This window comes from Bubalus bubalis, chromosome 10 (assembly GCF_019923935.1).
Source record: "Bubalus bubalis isolate 160015118507 breed Murrah chromosome 10, NDDB_SH_1, whole genome shotgun sequence".
Classification (NCBI taxonomy): Eukaryota; Metazoa; Chordata; class Mammalia; order Artiodactyla; family Bovidae; genus Bubalus; species Bubalus bubalis.
Window position 1 is genome coordinate 92,586,992 of NC_059166.1, and position 20,424 is coordinate 92,607,415.

Consider the following 20,424-nt stretch of genomic DNA (forward strand, 5'->3'; position numbering starts at 1 on the left):
TGTGAAAAAAGGAAAGCAGAATGTCTCACTAGCAGTTTTTGATTGATTATATGTTAAAATGATAACAGTTCACATACATACTAAAGTATTAATTTCACATCTTTAAGATGGCAAGCACAAAATTTTAAATTATGCTTGTGACTCAAATCGTTACTTCTAAATTAGAACTAATACAGATGATATTTAAGATGTTTGGGTGGTGTTTTGTGATCAGCAGGTTCCACTGACTCATTCTACCCTTGATTTAACACCAACTCTAAACATATAAGGAAATAATAATATGTAAATAATATAAAATATTTTTCTTGTTACTGTTGTAATTGTTTGGGGAAGGGGAATATAAAACAAATGAGAACAGTGAAACAATTTCAGTTGTGCTTTTAGAAGAGCCCATAGTCATTTCAACTAAAATTTCTCCTACAAATGTAAAAAAATATAAAACATAAGTTAGATTCCATTGTTTACTAACATAAATTTTGCCAATACAAAATTCAAAAGCAGATTTTTTTAGAATAATCTTATGAAGACACTAAAAAGGAATATTTGAAAATGAATATGTCTACCTGAACCTATTATTCAATTCTAGAAATAAATGTTTCATAAACAAATGAATAGAATCAGACTATAAAGAATGCTAAAGCAAAGCTTTAAATAGCCTCAAAAGAAGAGGAAAAGTGGGTTACATTAACACAATGAAACACTTTTATTCAGGATTTGTGATGAGGTAGTATCTTATCTCCAGTGAATGATTTCTAATTGAAGAGAGATAACATTTATAACAAACACTATCAAATATAACCAAGTTTACTGGAACAGAAAATTCCACCAGAAAATTAGCTGCTCACATAGGAGACAGGTTAACATGTGATCACTGAATACCTTTAAATTAAAATCAGACTTATTAATTGATCAGTTAAAAGCATTAAGCAAAATTATGTATGTGTGTATATAATGTGCATTTATTTTTGTAAGGCATCAGGAAATCCATGATAAACATGCCACATTTTGTTGTCAAAACATAATAACAACATGATCTATATCAAAGAGAAAGCTGATTTAAAAGAGTGAATGTAGATGCACACAGGAAGTACTCTAAATAAGATTCTTGTTTTTGAGCTTACAGAAGATTGTTGTTGAACCTACAGAACTATTTATCAGCAGATCTACTACGTGATTTTCTCCTTCAAATAACTCCCTGTCCCCATAACCATATCAGCGTACTGAAGGCTCCCTGAGTGACTTAAAGAAAACCACAGAAAGGCAACAAAAGGGAAAAGCAGCAGCCAGAAGCAGTTACAAATCACATCACGCCATTCGCAACGACACGCAGGAAATATGTGTACGTGTGCCCTCGGGCTCCCCCACGTACACATATGTCTCTGCATGGACTTGGACGGGAGGGAGGGGAGAGGCAGACAGTCGGCGGGTGAACATGGATGAGCAACCTGTGAAGCTCCGTGACACGAAACACAGTGATGGGAAAAAAGGTGACTGTACAAAATGATAGAGTAAGAAAGTCTTTACTGTATACCTTTCTCGTTCTGGTGAATGCAAACTAGCATCTGGTCTCAAGCAGTTGGTACTAGCACTCCTCGCCCTGTCAAGGGAGGGCTGCAGGTCACTAGTGCCAGTGCATTGCGTCCAGGGTGGAGGAGGAGGACAGAGAAAACAGAGAGAGGAAGACCGGTTAGCGAGGAACCCATCCAGGCCTGCCCCTGTACACAAAGTGCAGAATCGCTGCGCCGCGTTCGTAAGGGCTGAGCACCGACAGGACGGCCATGCACAATTTTGTTTAGAAAGGGACACTAAACAAACATTATGCTCGAATTGCTTTGCATAATTTTTAAAAGGGTCTCAGACGGAAATAAAGAAATAAGACTAAGTCACACCTACTCATGAAAAAACTGGATACAGAAAGCACTGAAACGAAATGCCTAACACTCCGTTACCAAGGACAGATGCCACACCAAAACAAAATGAAGGACAGCAGAGGAGGAAAATTTTACAACTCAGCTACTCTGGATCAAACACTAGACAGGGGAGGTGGAAGGTATGACGTCCAAACGTCCTTACCCAACCAGAATCTCATCAGGAAACCTCAGTGCTCTCGAGTGAAAACATTCATGGTGAAGGGTTTGGGTTTTGGTACGTGCAGGCAGAATTGAGCTCCACAAAGTAAAATTATCCAAAAATAAAATAAAATAAATTAATTCTCATAATTCAAATCAACAAGTAACAGCAAAAAAAAAAAATGAAAAAAGATGACAATGACTAGAAATCTGACATTTGAGTACGTAGATTTCATTCAGAGAAGTAGTCTAGCATAAATTTTATAATTAAAATGATCTTATTTTTATTTTCAGTTGATTTTTATTAGTTTTTCTACATTGTTGAGTTAGTCTCTGCTGTACAGCAAAGTGAATCAGTTATATATATATATATATATATATATATGTATATTTACTCTTTATTAGATTCTTTCCCCATATATTATTGAGTATTGACAGTATTGAGTAGAGCTCTCTGTGCTACACAGTAGGTCCTTATTAGTTATCTATTTTTAAATACAGTACTGTGTATATATAGTGTTTTATTTGTCAGTCCCAGTCTCCCAGTTTACCCTCCCCCTTCCCTCCCTTAAAGTTATTTTTAGAAATCATTAGTGTTTCTCTGTGTATAATTAATTTTAAGAGGATATGCTACTGTTTTATTAGAATGTACATTTGCTATTTTTAGTAGGCTGGGGATTAGGGATTAGTTTATAACTGAGACTCACTGTTAGGACTCTTACCTGTAAATATCCCAGTGAGAACAGGTCTCTAATAAGGGCATCTTAGGCGGTAATGTTTTATAGTGCCTAACAAGATGTCTGGAACGTGGCAATGGAGACACGCAGAAAACAGAAAAATATATATGAAGTGAGTTTTATTAGAATATGAAATAAGAGGCCTAGAAAGCTAAAAAGATGAATCTTTTGTTTTTCTCAGAAGGACCACCTTGATTATTTGAAGGTAGGAATAGAACTATTAAGTATGGAATTACAGACGTCTGTGTGCATCATTAAGATACTCTAAATTATAGTTCAAAAGCCTTAATTTGAAAAAGATCTGTAACCTATACTCTATCCAGTATCAGGCATGAAACTTACTATTTAACTCCTGATTTAATATTATACCTACTTCTTTGGAAATAACAACTCATAGTTAAAAAGCACTAACAAAATAATTCATGAAACTTGGGAATTAATATGACTAAAAGTTAATATTCTAATAAGAAGGAAAATGCTAACCAGTGTTTCAGGGAAAAGGCTGGTCATGGTACTGGCCAGGCAGTAAAGCGGGGAAGATTAGGAGATGACTACAGCAGGGGCAAGTCCTTTCCACTTATCAGCTTTTAGATACAAACCCAGCAACAGGTAACAATCACTGGAAACTGGGTGAGATGAATATGAGCTGCAATCAGAATATTAATTCTGATTTGGCAGAACAAATGGCAGAAACAAGGCCCAATATCATCTGAATTCACTTAAAACCTATGAGGGCTTCTGGCTGTCTATAGGACAAACGAGTCCCAGTCAATTAATTTTTTGATCATTTAAATTTAATAATATTTCTACAAATTTAACTATCAATTATAAAAATATATTGTCCATTTGGCTTACATTAAAGTTTGATAAATTGATAATGGATTAAACATTTGCTTAGGACATATTAAATATCAAACACCCCCTCCTCCCAGTTTATTCATGTTTATACTAATGGTTGAATCAGGAAATCTCTTAAAACATTGGTTTAAATGTATTAAAGTACCACCTTCAAGCACCAATCAAGGACACTTAAACTGAAGCAAACGATTCAGCCTATCTCACAAACAGTAGAATCTTCTTCTCAACTCCTAAACCTAAGGCAACTATCCTAAGAAATAGATTGCCAAATAACTTTTCTAAGCAATTGGTTCAAAAATGATTTGGGGAGGAGTACACTGAAATTGGGGTCAGAAGAGAACGGAAACAATGAAAAATTGCACACAGTTTACAGAATGAAGGTCCACGTTGACTTTGCCATTTACTGACTGTGAACCTGGGTGATTCAAGTCAAATCATCCAGCCTTTTTCTACGTCTGTATCACGGGAGAAATAATCTTTAATGGGGACGCTGTCTGTGAGCATTAAATGAAATAACAGGTACAAAGGATCTAGGACACAGTAAGGAAACCACCGCATTTTCTGTACCACATGACTTTCTCAGGACATGCTCTATGAAAAGATTATTTGATATGACAATAATAGCAGGGGATGAATTAAACGATATGGGACAGATATCTGTAGCACACAAGTTTGGTATGGTTTGCATGTAAAATCTAGGCACTGATTTTAATTTGCAAAATTTTCAAAATATGTTTGACTTGCAAACTCTTAAACTGTTTGAACTTTGTGCAAAACTAACTCCTTGTCAATTTTTTTTTTTGGGGGGGGGAAAAAAACCTAATTTAGTGGAAAACTTCAAATAGAACTGATTTTGAATCCTTGCTAAATTACATATCAAAGAAAACTTTCTTAGCCTCTTTCCTCAACTGGGAAATGAAGATAATAATATTAATGTGATACAACTTTGTCAGGATGATGAGAAAAAAATACATGAATTTAATTAGCACAGTTCTTCGTAGTCAATGAATGCTATTTTCCTTGTTTACTGAAAAGTAGTAAATCCACAGGTTTTATTCTTAAAAGTCCTATGTGAATATGACAGGCTGTATCTTGATGATAAAATTTTATAAAATGATGAAAACTACTACTTTATTTTATTGTGCATATTATGATATTTTACCTTGAGAAATGAAATATAAGGGAAAGAAAAACCACATATTTAGTAATTCTATGTATATTATTGGTGTAAGAGTATTAAAAATACCCACACTTTGGTGCCTAATAAACATGAAGGCTGTTTTTTGCTTTTGTTTTATGGTTGGAGTCATGTCAACAGGAATATGAGAAAACTTTCTGAATCAGTAAAGAAATCATTCCTATTAAACTGTTTGTCAAGACAACTAATACTAAAGCTTGAGACTTCAGCATTATAAAGAATCTGAGTTGATTTTTCTAATAGTTATGATTTTACATGATTTATCCAGTTTGGAAGCAGAAGTGACATTCCTCACTTTTTGCTGTGGCATTGCACAGAAAGCCGTTTTTATTTCGAGGCAAGTTTTATACGTGTAAAACCTTAGGGCTTATTTGTGTTAAGCACGTATTTGTGGTAAGCATATGTGCTTGTCATGGTCACGGCAGTGACCATGTTTACCACCTCAGCAGAAGCCCATGTCTTCAAAGACGCAATAAACCTGTCTGTGCAGGGGAGGATTTCCAGTACAGCTCTTTCATTCTCTTTCCTACCTACTCTTTACTGCCACAATATTTGAGTTTATCTGTGTGTTGGTTTGTTTGCTTTACTGAATTACTACTTCTTTCCCTTCTATTAACTCCATACTGACAATAAATATGCACAGATTATCCTGTAAGTAATCTGTAAGACGGTTTATCTGGGATATGAGATCTAAGAGATGTAATAAGATGAAAATAGAGCTCTAGGTTCCAATTTCGAGGACGGTATTATGCCCCTTTTGGTCTCATCTTTAAAAAGCCTTCATACCCTTATGTGCTTTCATGAGAACGTTTGTAGTGGAACACTTCTGAACTGGTGGCAGCATGAAGGATTGGAGGGCTTGGAAGTTTACATGTCAAATATCCTCACTCTTTATCAAGATAGAACTGAAGCTCAGCTATTAAAAATGAAAACGGTCAAGATTTTATTAAAATCAAACAAAGAAAACAACAATAGAATATGAAACACACAAAAATTTAAAAAAAAAAAGGCTAAAACAAAGCTAACTTACAATGATGTAAACAGTAACACTGCCACGCACAGATCAGATTTTTGTGCCTCGATGGGTGTATGTGGCAGGCCTGGGGACCCCTCACAGCGAGGTTATGGAATTTTAATTGCAGAAATCGGTTCCTTGGTTTTGGCAATGTGTAAACAGTTCTGCAGAGAGGCTCATTAGCCTCTGGATTTCAAATGTACAAACAGAAAAGCAGTCTGCCTGGATTAGAATTCAAATATATTGGAACCTTTTCCACAACCTCCATATAAGACGAAACCAATTGAATACTGGGTAAATTGATTTTACGTATTTGTAATCACACCGCTGAGGGGGAGATGGAAGCAGAGTAGAATGGAAAGAGTCATCACACACAGTTACTTCACCAAATTCCTGTAGTTACCTGGTGGTGTGTAGGCATTCTGCACTTCGTCCTCGTTTTGCTCTGGGAAGCATGAGAAGCTCACTGCACAGACAGGATGGGTGGTGAGTGAAACAGATAGGTCATGAGGCATTAGATGACATGGGTTTTGCCAATGGTATGCCGATGACAACAGGAAAAGGGAAGAAACCAGATTGTCTGCACTAGCATATTTGCTTGAGAGTTCAAACAAAAATAAACATGACAGTATTTTTAAAAATTTAAACAATAAAGTGCAAACATTATGGTCAAAGTCCTAGCTGTTGCTGATTTGCTATTCTACTTCAAAATGATTTTATAGAGTATCAAGAAAAAACTTAAACGGATCCCTTCCCATGTAAGACCCAGAAATCTATTTCCAATTCCAATTTGGTTATTTTAATAGCTTTTAAAAGCCCTATAAATCTGGCTTTTCCTCTTCTAATGGGAACTCTAGATCCTTTCATTTCTTTTTAGCAACTCAAAGCATGATGGATTTCTTGGCTTTTACAGCCACTAAAATGCAACATCACATTTTCTGTTTTTCATTTTCTGACTACGAAAATACTTGATTAGGAATGTTTATCTTAAAATTGATACTTTTTCTATACTCAAATTAATTTCACTCTATTGAATGCCCTGGTCTAGAAGTCCTTTTTTATCCCCTCCTTCACATAAACTCATGGTGGCCCTGGTGACTGGCAACAAAGGGACCCTCAACTGACATCACTCCACCCTGAGTAGCCTGGAACCCTACTCTGGAGAGCAGTGTTAAGTCCCAGTAAGTTCCATCACCCCATCCTGAAGGTCTTGGCCCCACTCCCTCTACGGCAGGGTGACAATTACGGAGCTAAAGGGCTATCTGTGAGTTCTGTGTCCTTGATTACACAGCAAAACACTGGCCACCGAGTACCACTCTCCCTTCCTACCCGTCCCTAAAAACCGCTCCACTTCAAAAACCCAGAAGACACTATCCAACCAGCTGGGGACTCTAACAACTAAATCAAACCCTAAGCTAGTGGTCAAGCACATCCTACATGAAGAGGGTTGGCCAGAGGAGCAGGTCCGTGGAAATACAGAATGATGGAATCAGAATGCTGATTTTCAGTAACTGTAAGTAACAGGAAGTACCTTGTTCATAAATAAATGCAGAACTAAGTTTACATACACACCCATAGAAGGAAGAGTCCATTTCAACATTTTGTACTTTATAGACATTTTAGGTTACTACATTTTATGAAAAGTAGGTGTACTAAAAAAATATTACTATTGAAGTTCTCACAGATACTGTGAAAGTAACAGTCTTTCAGATGACCTGTACTTTTTTATTACAGAAAAAACATAATTCCGCAATTATACAAATAATATTTCTAAGACTGAAATACACAAAAAGTAAAATATTTAAAAGTAGCTTATATAGTCTCCCTTCTGTAATTTAGGTTACGTAAGTCAACAACAAACTGTATATTTAAAACTGGCTAAACATAAATTCTGATTTTGTAAAATAGTGCACATTTTATGACAATATACTATTAGTCAATATTTCCTAGAGGTGCATTTCTATTAGAATATCTCAAAAGGCATTCCTTGGGAGAAGTTCAGTTTTGAAAGATGGAATTCTTTTACTGTCTTTTGTGCTCTGCTAAGATATCTATCTTATATGAAAACATGGCAAAGAAAATGTATCATGTTGAGATCATAATGTGAAAAAATACCTGTCTTGTTCTGATAAACACTGACTGTCCACATCTCTGATTCTCTGATCAATTGGGCTTCGGGAGGCATCACGGTGTCTGGTTGGAGAACGTGATCTTCTTGTTGGATGAATTTCATCTAAACTCCTAAAATGATTACAAAAATTATATGTATCAAAATGTAACATTTTTCCCAAGCAGTCTGAGAGACTGACAGGAAAGAACTGATAGTAATTGGCAAATAACTGACATGGCTTATAAACCTCTGGCCATATCCCCAAACGCCTGTTTTAAAGGTATTTATTGTCTGTTGTTGCTTTGCCTGTGCTGTATTTCCCCAGTCTCCTTTTGAACTACTATCAAAAAAGGACCATAGTTTTCATCTGCATACTTAAATAAACTTTCAGAACTGCATTTCAGGGTTAGGTGAAATACAGAAGGACATTCTTTATGGTTTATATGCTTTTCCAAACATTTACAGTGCTTCAAAGAGACAGCACCAAATTTCTTAAAAATACATTCTGCCTTTTAACCTTATTTTCTCTGCCACTTCTCTGTGCAAGCTAATTTATTATCCTACAATTTCTCCCAATAGGAGAGAAAAAAAAAAAAAGCAAAGAGAATACAAGACAGTTATTAAAAAACCGTGCTTGTGACATTAACTTCTTCCATGCCCTGGGAGATGTGTTGAGATTGGAGAACAGAATGTTGCACAGGTGGGGTTATGAATAAGATGGCATTTTGCCTACACAGGGTTCTGAAAAATAACTGATTGACCAAACCGTTCTTTCATTGCCCTTAGAGTCTCCTAGCAGTTTGCATGTTATGATAACAAAAATGTGCTGTCAGGGCTTTCCAGGTGGTTCACTGGTAAAGAATCTGCCTGCCAATGTAGGACGTGCAGGAGATGCGGGTTCGAATGCCTAGGTCAGGAAGATCCCCTGCAGGAGGAAATGGCAACTCACTCCCATCTTCTTGCCTGGGAAATCCCATGGGCAGAGGAGCCTGGCAGGCTACAGTCCATGGGGCCTCCACGAGTCAGACAGGACTGAGCACGCATGCACATAACATAAAAAATGTCCCGTCAAGGATGCAAAGCCCTTCTCAAAGCCTACCTCTGTAATGGCACATTTGGTAAACGTGACCGTGGCCTCCCCTGATCATCGCCGCGATGAGGAGACACCGACCGTGAGCGGTGATGAGTTGTTCTCTGCTGCTCTGGCACGGTTAATGTTGAAGGTTTGCTTTCTCGAGTGCTAGACCTATAACCTACTGGTGAGAGTACACACGAAGAACAAGTCAATATTCTTCTATAATGTCAATGCTAATGTGGCGACGTCAAATTATACCCAAAGCAGCCACTGACCTATGGAGATAAGTGCCATGCAATCAGTATTATCAGGCTTATCTTCAAAACTACTAACTACACGTATGGAGTGTAACATACACATGCATGAGGTCCAAGCAGAGTTTGGCTCAACTCAAAGGTTACCATGGAGATACTGACATGAATATGACAGATGATGCCTCAAAAATCATGATGAGTTGGGATACTGGCTTAATTTAAAGAAAGAATTAGTGATTTTTTTTTCAGCCATACAAATCGAGGACTTGCCAGTGAACTGTTATTCATATACAAGTCAATGCTTAGAAATGTGGTGCCTTTTTAAATTGTGTTTTTTTTATTTTTTTCATCCAAATGACAATATATGTTATTTGGGTTTCAGATGGCCTCAATAATACGAAAATAAAATCAATATCATACCAATTTTAATGATCAAAGAAGAGTAGCGGGTCTTCACTCTTACAAATACTGATTGTGAATTTTGTGAACCACAGATAATACTGCAATTTTCAAATGAAAATATGGTATGGGTGGAGATGACTATGGAAATAACACAGAACAAATTAAACCTCCTAAAGAAATAATAATAAAATCTACCCCAGACATATGAAACTATTCCACAAATGTGCTATTAAACTAAAGTAATTAGATTAATAGTTCAAATTAAATTTTAACAGTCATGCTCCCATGAAACAAAAAGGTTTTTATGATCTCTGATTTAGTTACACAGCAATCTCAATTACATAGTAATAGGTTAAGTATTTTTCAAAAGGGTCATTGTTACTATTGTTGCAAGAAAAATAAAAATTACGTGGCCAAAGGAAAAATAACTATATTTACAACTACATAAAATGTACACAACCTATGAAAACATTAAATTTAACTGGGCAGCCTGACTAATGCTCATCTATTTATGTGATAACTCCCACATCATTTTTGAAGGCCATGTGACATCATTTTTAAAGGCAGACTAAAATTCCCCAACGGTGTATCTGTTGTGATTGTATAATCTTTTGACCTCACTTAGCATATGAGGAAGGTCTTCAGATATTTCATAAAGGCTGATTTGACAATACTGACACCAAAGAAATTCAGTCATTTTATCACTCTCTAAAAACATCTAGCAGTTGGTGCTACAAGATGGACTTGAAAGGAAAAAAAAAAAAAAAACCTGAAATAACTTCCAAGCAAGTTTTCCATTCCAAGGAGAAAGCTAAATTTGTACCATTACTCTGAAAATTTGTAAATTAAGAATGTTTGTTTACATGAACAAGTCCAGAGGCACTATACTGTGAAGACAACAGTAAACTTGGTAGCTTTTGGTGTTCTTATTTTGGAGACAGGGAATGGTGGGAATGTTTGAAATGTACACAGTAGTGGTGCAAAATCATTTTCATTTAGTATTCATGCAAAAAAGTAAGAATTACATAGTGGTGCAGTGGTAAAGAACCTGCCTGTCCATGCAGGAGACTCAGGTTCGATCCCTGAGTCGGGAAGACCCCCTGGAAAAGGAAATGGTAACCCACTCCAGTATTCTTGCCTGGAGAATCCCATGGACATAGGAGCCTGGCAGGCTACAGTCCATGAGGTCGCAAAAGAGTTGGACATGACTTAGTGACTAAACAACCACAAAAACATCAGTAAACAACCAAATAATTATAAACATAAGTGCTATTAATTTATAATTTCATATACTTTCATTTTATAACAAAAACAATAGCAATTCATGTATTATTTTTAATTTCATGTAGAGTTTCCTTGTTCAGGAAATTGTAATATTAAGCCTAGAAAGAGATCAACTAAATATACATGTAATATTTATTATATTAGCCCTTCATTTGCTATCCTGCCTCATCATAAAAGTATGAAGTTTTAGTGAATCAAATATGAGAACCACCCACAGAAGCAAATTCTATTTAGATAAGTTGGAAATCACAGCATTAAGGTAATTAGAAGGCAAAATTTTTGTTAGAAAGATTTGATAACAAGACCCCATTCCTATCAGGAATCATCTGAGTTCTATTAAATATGCCAAGGGGTATAATTTACCTTCCCTCTTTCAATTTCATAAAAAATATTATATTGAATTTTGTGTGGAAGTTTCCATGTAGAGTGAGTGTGTCTAATTATTCTGATCCTTTTAGAAACCAACAAACTCAGAAAGCAAAACGTGAACTGTAATCCACAATTATCCACTATTATTTAAAACTCTCCCTGATGGTCTGATATCAAGGGGTAATCTAAGTATATAGATATACAGAGCCAGATTTATTGTTGTTAAGGATATCTGACACTTCATACAGCGATCAAAGACTACATTTTCTCTGAATTACAGGGAGCAAATGAAACCTAATTTAAGGGAACTCTCCATAATATTCTCCCAGTTTTAATGAAGTCGTAAAAAATCTTTAAATTGTAAACTCAGTCACTAGTGTGGCATCTGTCTATTGACATTTACCAAAATCGCTGCCTTCAAATTAGGTGCATCCCTGTCTGAGGAATTATGCAAATTAAGGGGGCATATGTCAATATCATCCTAAGAAAATGTTCTTAATATCCTAACATGTTCTCTTAATTTTTTTCTCATTTGAATATCTCCCTACTTTTCATTAGCAAATAAAAGGAACAGGGTTAGTGCCAAGAAAATAAGTCTTTACTAATTGGTTTTACTCACTTTCTGACTAGAGTCAGGTGAGAAACAGACTTGAACTGCAAAATATCACAGAGATTTTACTAATTTATACAGTGACAAAAGACATTGACTTAAATAGTAAACTTTTCTAAAGCATTTCCTTTTTGTAAAACATACATACACATTCTAGGTATAATCATTCTACGTATAATCAGCACATCACAAAAGCATTGAAGTTAAGCCATGCTACATGCAATTTAAACCCTGCCATGCACATTTCTCGGTATATTCCATGGACGGCTACATTATTTCCAGAAACACGGGAAGGAAAGTCACGGAGATACAATGTAAAACATAGGAGAGTGGGATTTTTATTTAAAAATTAACTATATCTTTTCAGAATTCATATTTTCACTTCTGCTCAGAACATTTTGAGTTGACAGTTTTAACCTCATGAGCCATGCTTCTAAAGGAGAACCTATCTAATTTAATTTAAGGCGGATGTTAATGAATAGTTACTAGTCCATTTCACACTTTCTCAATAATTTGGAACACAAGTCACCATGGAATAATATCATTCAGACTTCTCTGTGCTATAGATCTGTAGCGTGGGACCCAGGGAAGTCAGGAAACCCACAGGACAGCAAGCACAGAAGCACCGTGACGCCGCCCCGCTCCCCCCACGCACCTGGAGGGACCACTCCAATCGCATCATCAACCTCATAGTCTGACATGTCACTGTCACTGATTCGCTGGGACCCTGCACGACAGGAAGGCAAACAGATACCTCTGCGTCTGCTCGGGTCAGGAAATGCGGAGGGCATGGTCACAGTTTTCTCTTTAAATGCTAATTACATTACTACTAAACACTTTATTTTTAGTGAATGAAGTATATTGACTTCAATGTCTCAGGGTGCAAAAAAGTGATTTTCTTGTACATATATATTCTGCGAAGTTCATGTGCAGTTGATTTTCAAGTACTTGTTCTCCAAGGATACCATGTTCTCAGCATCCTTATAAGCACTGAAGACACACATAAGAAAGAAGATTTCATAGAATAGCATTTTGACTTTTCAAATTATTCTTTAATTAAGGTCTATAGCAAAGTGTTTACTGTTTTCTACCCATGTATACACCCTCCTGCACAGTGCAGGCAGGATGGGGCTGAGTGGAAAGGTTCAGAGAGACCTTTCTTGGCTGGGACTCTGTGGAACTCATGTCATTGAAAGGGTATCAGGTCCCTTTATAAATATTTGTGTTTAGCCTTCAAAATTAGCCATTACACTGCATTAAAGATTTAATCTGAGGAAATAATTCATCAGAGAAGCACTAACATGACACATTTAATTATATGAACATTTGAACAATTATTTGAGCATTGATTCCAGGTTACCAAAATGAGGCTTCTAAGTTTCATTTGTCCAATAAGAGATTTAGTCATAATTCAAAAATTAATAAATAAATGCAAAAAAGTACTTTTTTTTCCCCTCCAATCATCAGAAGAGTAAAAGCAAACATATTTTACAATGCTTTTGAGAAAATGTTTCTTATAAATAATGCTAAAATATCCAGAAATTATATGGTTATCAAGATATTCTACACAGCAACCCATCAATTAAGGCAATGACTGCCCCATCGGTCAGCCAATGAACAACTCCATCAGCACAAAGGATTATAATTCACAGGTTCTGAACTTTCACCTCTGGAATGACTCCACTATATTGTATGTATTACTTTCACTGGGAAAATGGAGAAAACAGTCTTCAATAATCTCTAATGAACATTTGAAAAAATACCCTGAACATCAATATGGAACTCAGACCTAACAACACAATTGCTCCTGGCAACTGAGCAGAGAGTCCACCTACTTTGCAGCTTCTTGCTGGCGCTTTCGCCGTGGGTGTGTCGCCGCGGCATGAAGGGCGATGGCTGAGGCAGAGGTAGTGAAGATTCGTCATGAGTCTGAAGTTTATACCAATGTGGCTCATCATCTAGAAGCGCTGTTTCCAACTCTATGAGGATCTGAAAGGACAGCCCTCGGGTTAGATCATGGCCTTTCACAAAGCATAAGGAAGCAGCCACTATAATGCACACTGCAGAAGCTGCATGAAGCATCTCACTCGGGTCTTGACCATATACTCACCTCTCCAAGGAACTCACTCTCCTCTTCCTGCACCCTGGGCTGGTCCCACACGGTTATTTCCAACATCCGTTCTCTAAAGTCTCTACGATGCACGTGCGAATAGACAAAAGTCTGATTCCACTTTGGTTCGAGGACTTTCTTTACCGTTTTGGTTCTCCTTTTACTTTTATCACTGAAAAGAAAGTATGCTTTGTAAATGAAAAAGCAAACGCAAGTATATGCTGCCACCTACTGCAGCTACATGCAATACTGATCTTGAAATATTTTTACCATTTGTAATTTATACCTGTTATATAAAAGTCTGAAAAGACAGCTGAGTTTATTACAATACTAGTTTTAACTATGATATAAGCAGTTGTTACGATTATAGACACAGACGCACAAGGGTACAAGCTAAATGATGTAGCTGTAAGAGACCAATAGATGGAGAAACAAGGTAATGAAAAAATGTTTAATTGACAGGTTATTTTAAAGAAATATAAGGCTTGAGGGAATTTTTTAGGGACAATATATAGCTTATCCCCCCACTGACAATTACCTATTATATTTTAAAATTATATCAAGGTGTACACATATGTGCAAACTCATCAAAATATAAATAAGTATGTGGAAATTTTGGTATATCAATTATACCTCAATTAAAACTTTAAAAACTAAATGAAACTATATCCCAGGAGAAGAAATTCTACTTTTTCTACAAATAAAGATTTTATTTTAAAAAGATTAAAATATTTTTTAATAAAATATTTAAAAAAATTTCATACCTTCTATCTGGAAGAAAATACATTTTTACATAGGGATTCCTGGGACGCCCATCTACTCTAGGGGGTAGGTCTGTTGCTTGCAGAACATTGACAATCAGTTGGTGGCCCACCTTGTCATACCACAGCTTCACCTAAGTGCAAGGGACACAGAAATTAGCATTTATAAAAATCACAAGGTATTAAAATTTCAAAAAAATACTAAAATTATTTTTGAAGGACATTTCAAGTTGCAAAATACAGCTGAATCATAGATACTTTTCAGCAAAGAATACCGACATGGGAGCATAACCACTTTAGAACTTGACTTTCCTCTTCACGCATTTTAAACATGACTTACAACAGGCAGGCCTGCAGTGTTGATATATACTCTCTTATACTGTGTGATGAAATAAAAATAATGGTAAAAATTTTAGAAAAAATAATAAGGGAAGAGGGGAATATTGAAATAATTATTCTTGTTTTTAAATGCTGAATGCAACTCTTCGGTGATTATAAGTATCTTAATGATTTACAGCATGGCTAAAGGCATTCTGCGGCGCCACTTGTGGCTGAAACAAAACGTTTGATGCTAAAAACAGTACACTGAACTAACTTGGAAGAGGTCAGAAAACACATTTACTTTAGGCCTCTTTACACCAGGTACTGCTGTGTTCCTCATTTAATTTTCAACTAACCTATTACAGGTTAATTTTCATGAGAGAAGAAAAGCAAAACGGAAGGTATCCTGCATATATGATGCCTTCAAACCAAATGAAGACCAAGCGATATTTCTATTAACTAAGATTCATGATAGCATGAATAAAGAAAACCAGGAAAAGAGCACACACTGAAATATTACTGGTAAACTGTGCATACAGTCAGGGCAGTATCTGTACTGGCAGGAGACAATGTTAGCTTTAATTCTTTTTCTTTTTTTAATTTAGAAGTTAGCTTTGGGTTTATGGTTTAATAAGAACTATCAGGATAAGTTGTTTAATAGGTACTTATTGTAATACATTTAAGAGTCATTGTAACAAAATAAGCTAATTTAACAAGGGAGTAGTAAGGAGAAGGCAATGGCACCCCACTCCAGTACTCTTGCCTGGAAAATCCCATGGATGGAGGAGCCTGGTAGGCTGCAGTCCATGGGGTCGCTAGGAGTCGGACACGACTGAGCGACTTCACTTTCACTTTTCCCTTTCATGCATTGGAGAAGGAAATGGCAACCCACTCCAGTGTTCTTGCCTGGAGAATCCCAGGGACGGGGGAGCCTGGTGGGCTGCCGTCTATGGGGTCGCACAGAGTCGGACACGACTGAAGCGACTTGGCAGCAGCAGCAGCAGTAAGGTAAGGGACAGATTAAGAATTCAAATCCAGATCTGTATCAATTCATATCTCTGTTCTCAATTAATTCCAGAGGCGTGTTTTTCATTAATCTGAGATGGATTTTTATCCCTCTTAAGATATAGGTGGCGTTTTTGAGACATTCTCACACACACTGAAACAGCGGCACAGGGACTAGACAGAGATCTTCAACCTACTAAAAACAGAAGCTAAAACCAGGAAAGGTTTTAAAAACAGCAACAATTTTACAGTTACCTTTTTTATTTAATTAAAACTAAGAGGAGAACAGCCAAAAATAGACTACAGAAATCCACACATTACCGATGTAGCAGAAGACCAGCTACTACAGAACTGTGTGAAGCAGGATTTTCTATTAGCTATTAACACAAATATCCTGTATTAGACACACTTCTTGACTTCAGCTTTTCCCAGATCACATATAAAACAGTAGTGAAGAAAACTGTAGCTTTTTCACACTAAGATCAGTAATGGAGAGTTTCATCAAATGTCTTAACAAGTTAAAAAATGTTAAATTTAAGTTTTCCAAGATCCAGGACAATGAGGTTGTTACGTAAACAAAACATGACTTTGTGTGTTTATTATGTCTAACCAAGTACTCACCTTAGAAACTTTCATCCAACACACACAAAAATAATTGATAGTTTATTTTCTTGTTATCACTTAATGTTTGGTACATTTGGCACACTGTAGGCACTCCATAGATATGTTCAAATAAATATGTGAATAAAGGAACAATCTAGTAAGTGAATGAAAAATTGATGAAGTAGATGATGCTGTGAAACGATTCTGACTATATCACAGGCTTCAAGCAAAGCCACACACTTTAAAGACAGAAGCAGAGCAGGGAGCGGACACTAATGGTCAGCAACATGCACTGCAGATACATACAGAAAGTTGTCCTGGTAATACTTGTGGGGCATCTTTGAGAGCTCCAGGGCTTGTGGGAGAAATTACAGAAATGGAAGGCCTTTCCATCTTCTGAGATTCAAAGGAACTAGAACCTAAAATGAGGTGGAAAATTAAGTACTTTTAAACAACATAATTATAACCTATATGTGAAGAATACATATTTTTCATGAAATGTTAAGTACATATGTTATTGGTATACAATCATAACTCAGTGCCACCCATAAGAGTAGAAACCACTTGCAGTGGGGAGGTCATAGAAAGTTATTCTCACGTGTTCTTGGACTGTCTATTTTAAGGGAATTTAAAGTGACATAAACACATATTGGATTTGTTTGCTTCACTCTGTTAGCATTGACTTTCTAAGTTTCTAGAGGATAATGTCCAGTGTAGGTTCTTGTACAGCCTTACCCAGAGTTAAAGGCTTCATGTTTTAATGATAAGAAAGATGGTACCCATTATGTTAATTATCTTAGGATCATCTAGACGAACTGCCCTCACTGAAATTAAAATGAATGCACGTATCATATAATCTATGAGCTGTGTCTAAGCTGAGATAGTATTCACCACTCTTTTAAAATAAGATTTCCACCTCTTTCAGTTGTGATCTTACAGATCAGTCTCCTGACTGGCTGAGGATGCTGCCTAGTGATTCACCTGTGGAGGAGGGACAGTGGCTTCTCACACAGCACCACAGTGAGGGTCTTCTCCCCCCTTTCAAATGAAAGTCCACTTTTCCTGGGTCACTGATAAAGTGTCCACAACCAGCAGGATGAGCGTCCACAGAATGCTATATCCCCAGCAAGTATAACCTTGAACCCACAGCCATCAAGACTTAGTTTTATTGAGAAAACAGTATGTATGAACCTTTTCCCAAGAGTACATCATCCACACTTTTTTCCATACATGCAAATTATCAATATGGTTAAATTAAATCACACAGTGTCATTTTGCACCTTCCAAAGACTTTTAAATATAAGATACAGTGCTATAAAATTCTTTGTTAACTGTGTCTCCTTGATGAAGTATTCTTAGGATAATTTTCTTCTTAGTTCTCAGACATTGTCGCTTCTAACAGTACCTTTCTAATATTATAGACTTAAAAAAAAAAATACAACATCAACATTGTAAATTATCCAGTTGGTCCCATTTCTCCCTTCATATTAGAAAACTCAAAACCAACCGTGGGCTCATGTCTAGCAGGAATGTGGAACACGATGCTATATATTTGATTAATTCATCTGATCCCTACTTCCTTGTTTATCCCACCCGTAAATTTCCTTCTTATAACCATCACTTGTTTTCTCCTAAAATCACCTTGTATTTTCTATTCCAATAAGCTAGGTTACATAATAACACTTGGTGATAAAGCCCTAGTATTATCAATTTAATGCCAATATATTGCAAAGTAAATATTTAAGTCACTTCCACACTGTCCTTGAAAACTTCATTACCCACACTATCATCTTTCATTTGGAGTCCCTTTAATGTCCCTGTAGATAACTTAACCCTCTAGCCTCAACCCCTTTATTTGCACTGAAATCTCCCTCTACCCCACCCATCACTTTCATGGTCATATTCCAGTCATATTCCACACTGTTACACTGAATTAAAATTGTTTGCTTCTGTGCCTGTTTTCCTTCACTAGACTGCTCATGCCATGAAGTCAGTTTCCAATGAAACAGAATAATCCAGCATCAAAACACATGTTTATGTAAGGCAACTAGAATTGTTGTTGTGTTCAGTCGCTAAGTCATGTTCAACTCTTTGTGACCCCATGGACTGTAGCCTGCCAGTCTCTTCTGCCCATGGGATTTCCCAGGCAAGAATATTAGAGTGGGTTGCCATTTCCTCTTCCCTGCCTGCTAAGCAGGAGAGACGGTTTAGATCTCTGGGTCTGGAAGATCCCCTGGAGAAGGACATGGCAATCCACTCTAGTGTTCTGTGAAATACAGAGAAGACTGAGGAATCTCATGGATAGAGGAGCCTGGAGGACTATAATCCATAGGGTCGCAAAAGAGTCAGACATAACTTAGAAACTAAACAACAACAAATAGACAAATAGAACTGTTACTGTTTCATTAATTTTGCTCTGTGCATCTTAAATGCTAAGATGCAGAAGGCTACTGCCAAGAAAGACTTTTGAACTTTTGATAGACATATTCACATCCCCTGGTGGTTCAGATGGTAAAGTGTCTGCCTACAATGCGGGAGACCAGGGTTCAATCCCTGGGTCGGGAAGATCCCCTGGAGAAGGAAATGGCAAGCCACTCCAGTACTCTTGACTGGAAAATCCCATGGACGGAGGAGCCTGGTGGGCTACAGTCCATGGGGTCGCAAAGAGCCAGACACAACTGAGCGACTTCACTTTCACTTCACATCCCTGCCCCCCATACACAAAGAATAGAAAGAGAAAAAAAAAGCAGATCTTCTTTGAATTTCCCATGGTTGACAACTCATTTATAACAAATAACTGAAAAAGACCTTAAATTTTATACTCACTGGACTCCAGTGGTGGATGGGAGCTCTCAGGAATCCTTGGAATGTCACTAAAAAAAACAGGGCATGGTGAAAATCCCATTAGCTAAACCACCCTGCCTGAGGCAACCATAGCCACACTTGATCTCAGTGGTGTCAAAAAACCTTTTGGTGTGGAAATGGACAAGAGTTACCATTAAGGCAATTTCTAATGTGCATGAATGTCAAACACCACACACACACACACAAAAAAACTTCAGTAAAAACAAGTTTTTATATATTTAATAGCAAAACACTTTAACATGACAACAATCAGAGTAATATTGTGGCTAAAATCGCCACAATATTTTTACTACCAAAACAGCAGGTTTTGGAAATAAAAAATGTTAAAGGCAATATTTTATTTCAATTCTAGAAAATCAAAATGACACATATTTTACAAATCAGTAATATGCTTTACAAACACATCTGAAAGAGTTTACTGAATGGAAGGAATGGAAACATCTCCTGAGAATAAAATAATATGGTGAATATCATGGGCAAAGTTAATAAAACAAAAAAGATGGATTGCTTTGGAAATTAAAAATGGTTCAAGCTAGCAACAAAAAAGCCAAAATATATTATATATGTGAATATATAATTCATATACACATATATAACCCTATACAGAGATTCATATCTCTATGCTCAAGTTAGCTAAATATATGGCCATTTACTAGATGATCAGAAAGTGACTTGTGAGAACACCCACTCCTGACACACTCACAAATTATTCTGAATAAATATTTAATATGACCTCAGCTTTGTCCATTATCCACTGTGGCCTTAGAACCCTGGGGTT

The 20,424-nt window shown here is 36.5% G+C and overlaps 1 protein-coding gene across 47 annotated transcripts in view; it reads right to left on the bottom strand.

Annotated features, from left to right (window-relative positions):
* The window catches only part of RIMS1 (regulating synaptic membrane exocytosis 1), a 596,845-nt gene that overhangs the window by 151,168 nt on the left and 425,253 nt on the right, over nt 1–20,424 (bottom strand). For 13 of the 47 annotated variants that reach the window (XM_044924533.2, XM_044924534.2, XM_025294922.3 and 10 more), the window contains exons 11-20: nt 19,608–19,654; nt 17,088–17,200; nt 14,856–14,986; nt 14,092–14,263; nt 13,817–13,970; nt 12,637–12,708; nt 9,087–9,240; nt 7,993–8,118; nt 6,281–6,343; nt 1,532–1,621 (exon numbers count right to left, since the gene is read on the bottom strand). In XM_044924533.2, the coding sequence (XP_044780468.2) occupies nt 1,532–1,621; nt 6,281–6,343; nt 7,993–8,118; nt 9,087–9,240; nt 12,637–12,708; nt 13,817–13,970; nt 14,092–14,263; nt 14,856–14,986; nt 17,088–17,200; nt 19,608–19,654 (1,122 nt within the window). Of the gene's footprint in view, nt 1–1,531; nt 1,622–2,073; nt 2,167–2,791; nt 2,870–6,280; nt 6,344–7,992; nt 8,119–9,086; nt 9,244–12,636; nt 12,709–13,816; nt 13,971–14,091; nt 14,264–14,855; nt 14,987–17,087; nt 17,201–19,607; nt 19,655–20,424 lie in introns of all 47 variants that reach the window. The other 34 variants (XM_044924532.2, XM_025294921.3, XM_025294923.3 and 31 more) reach the window with 7 other exon arrangements.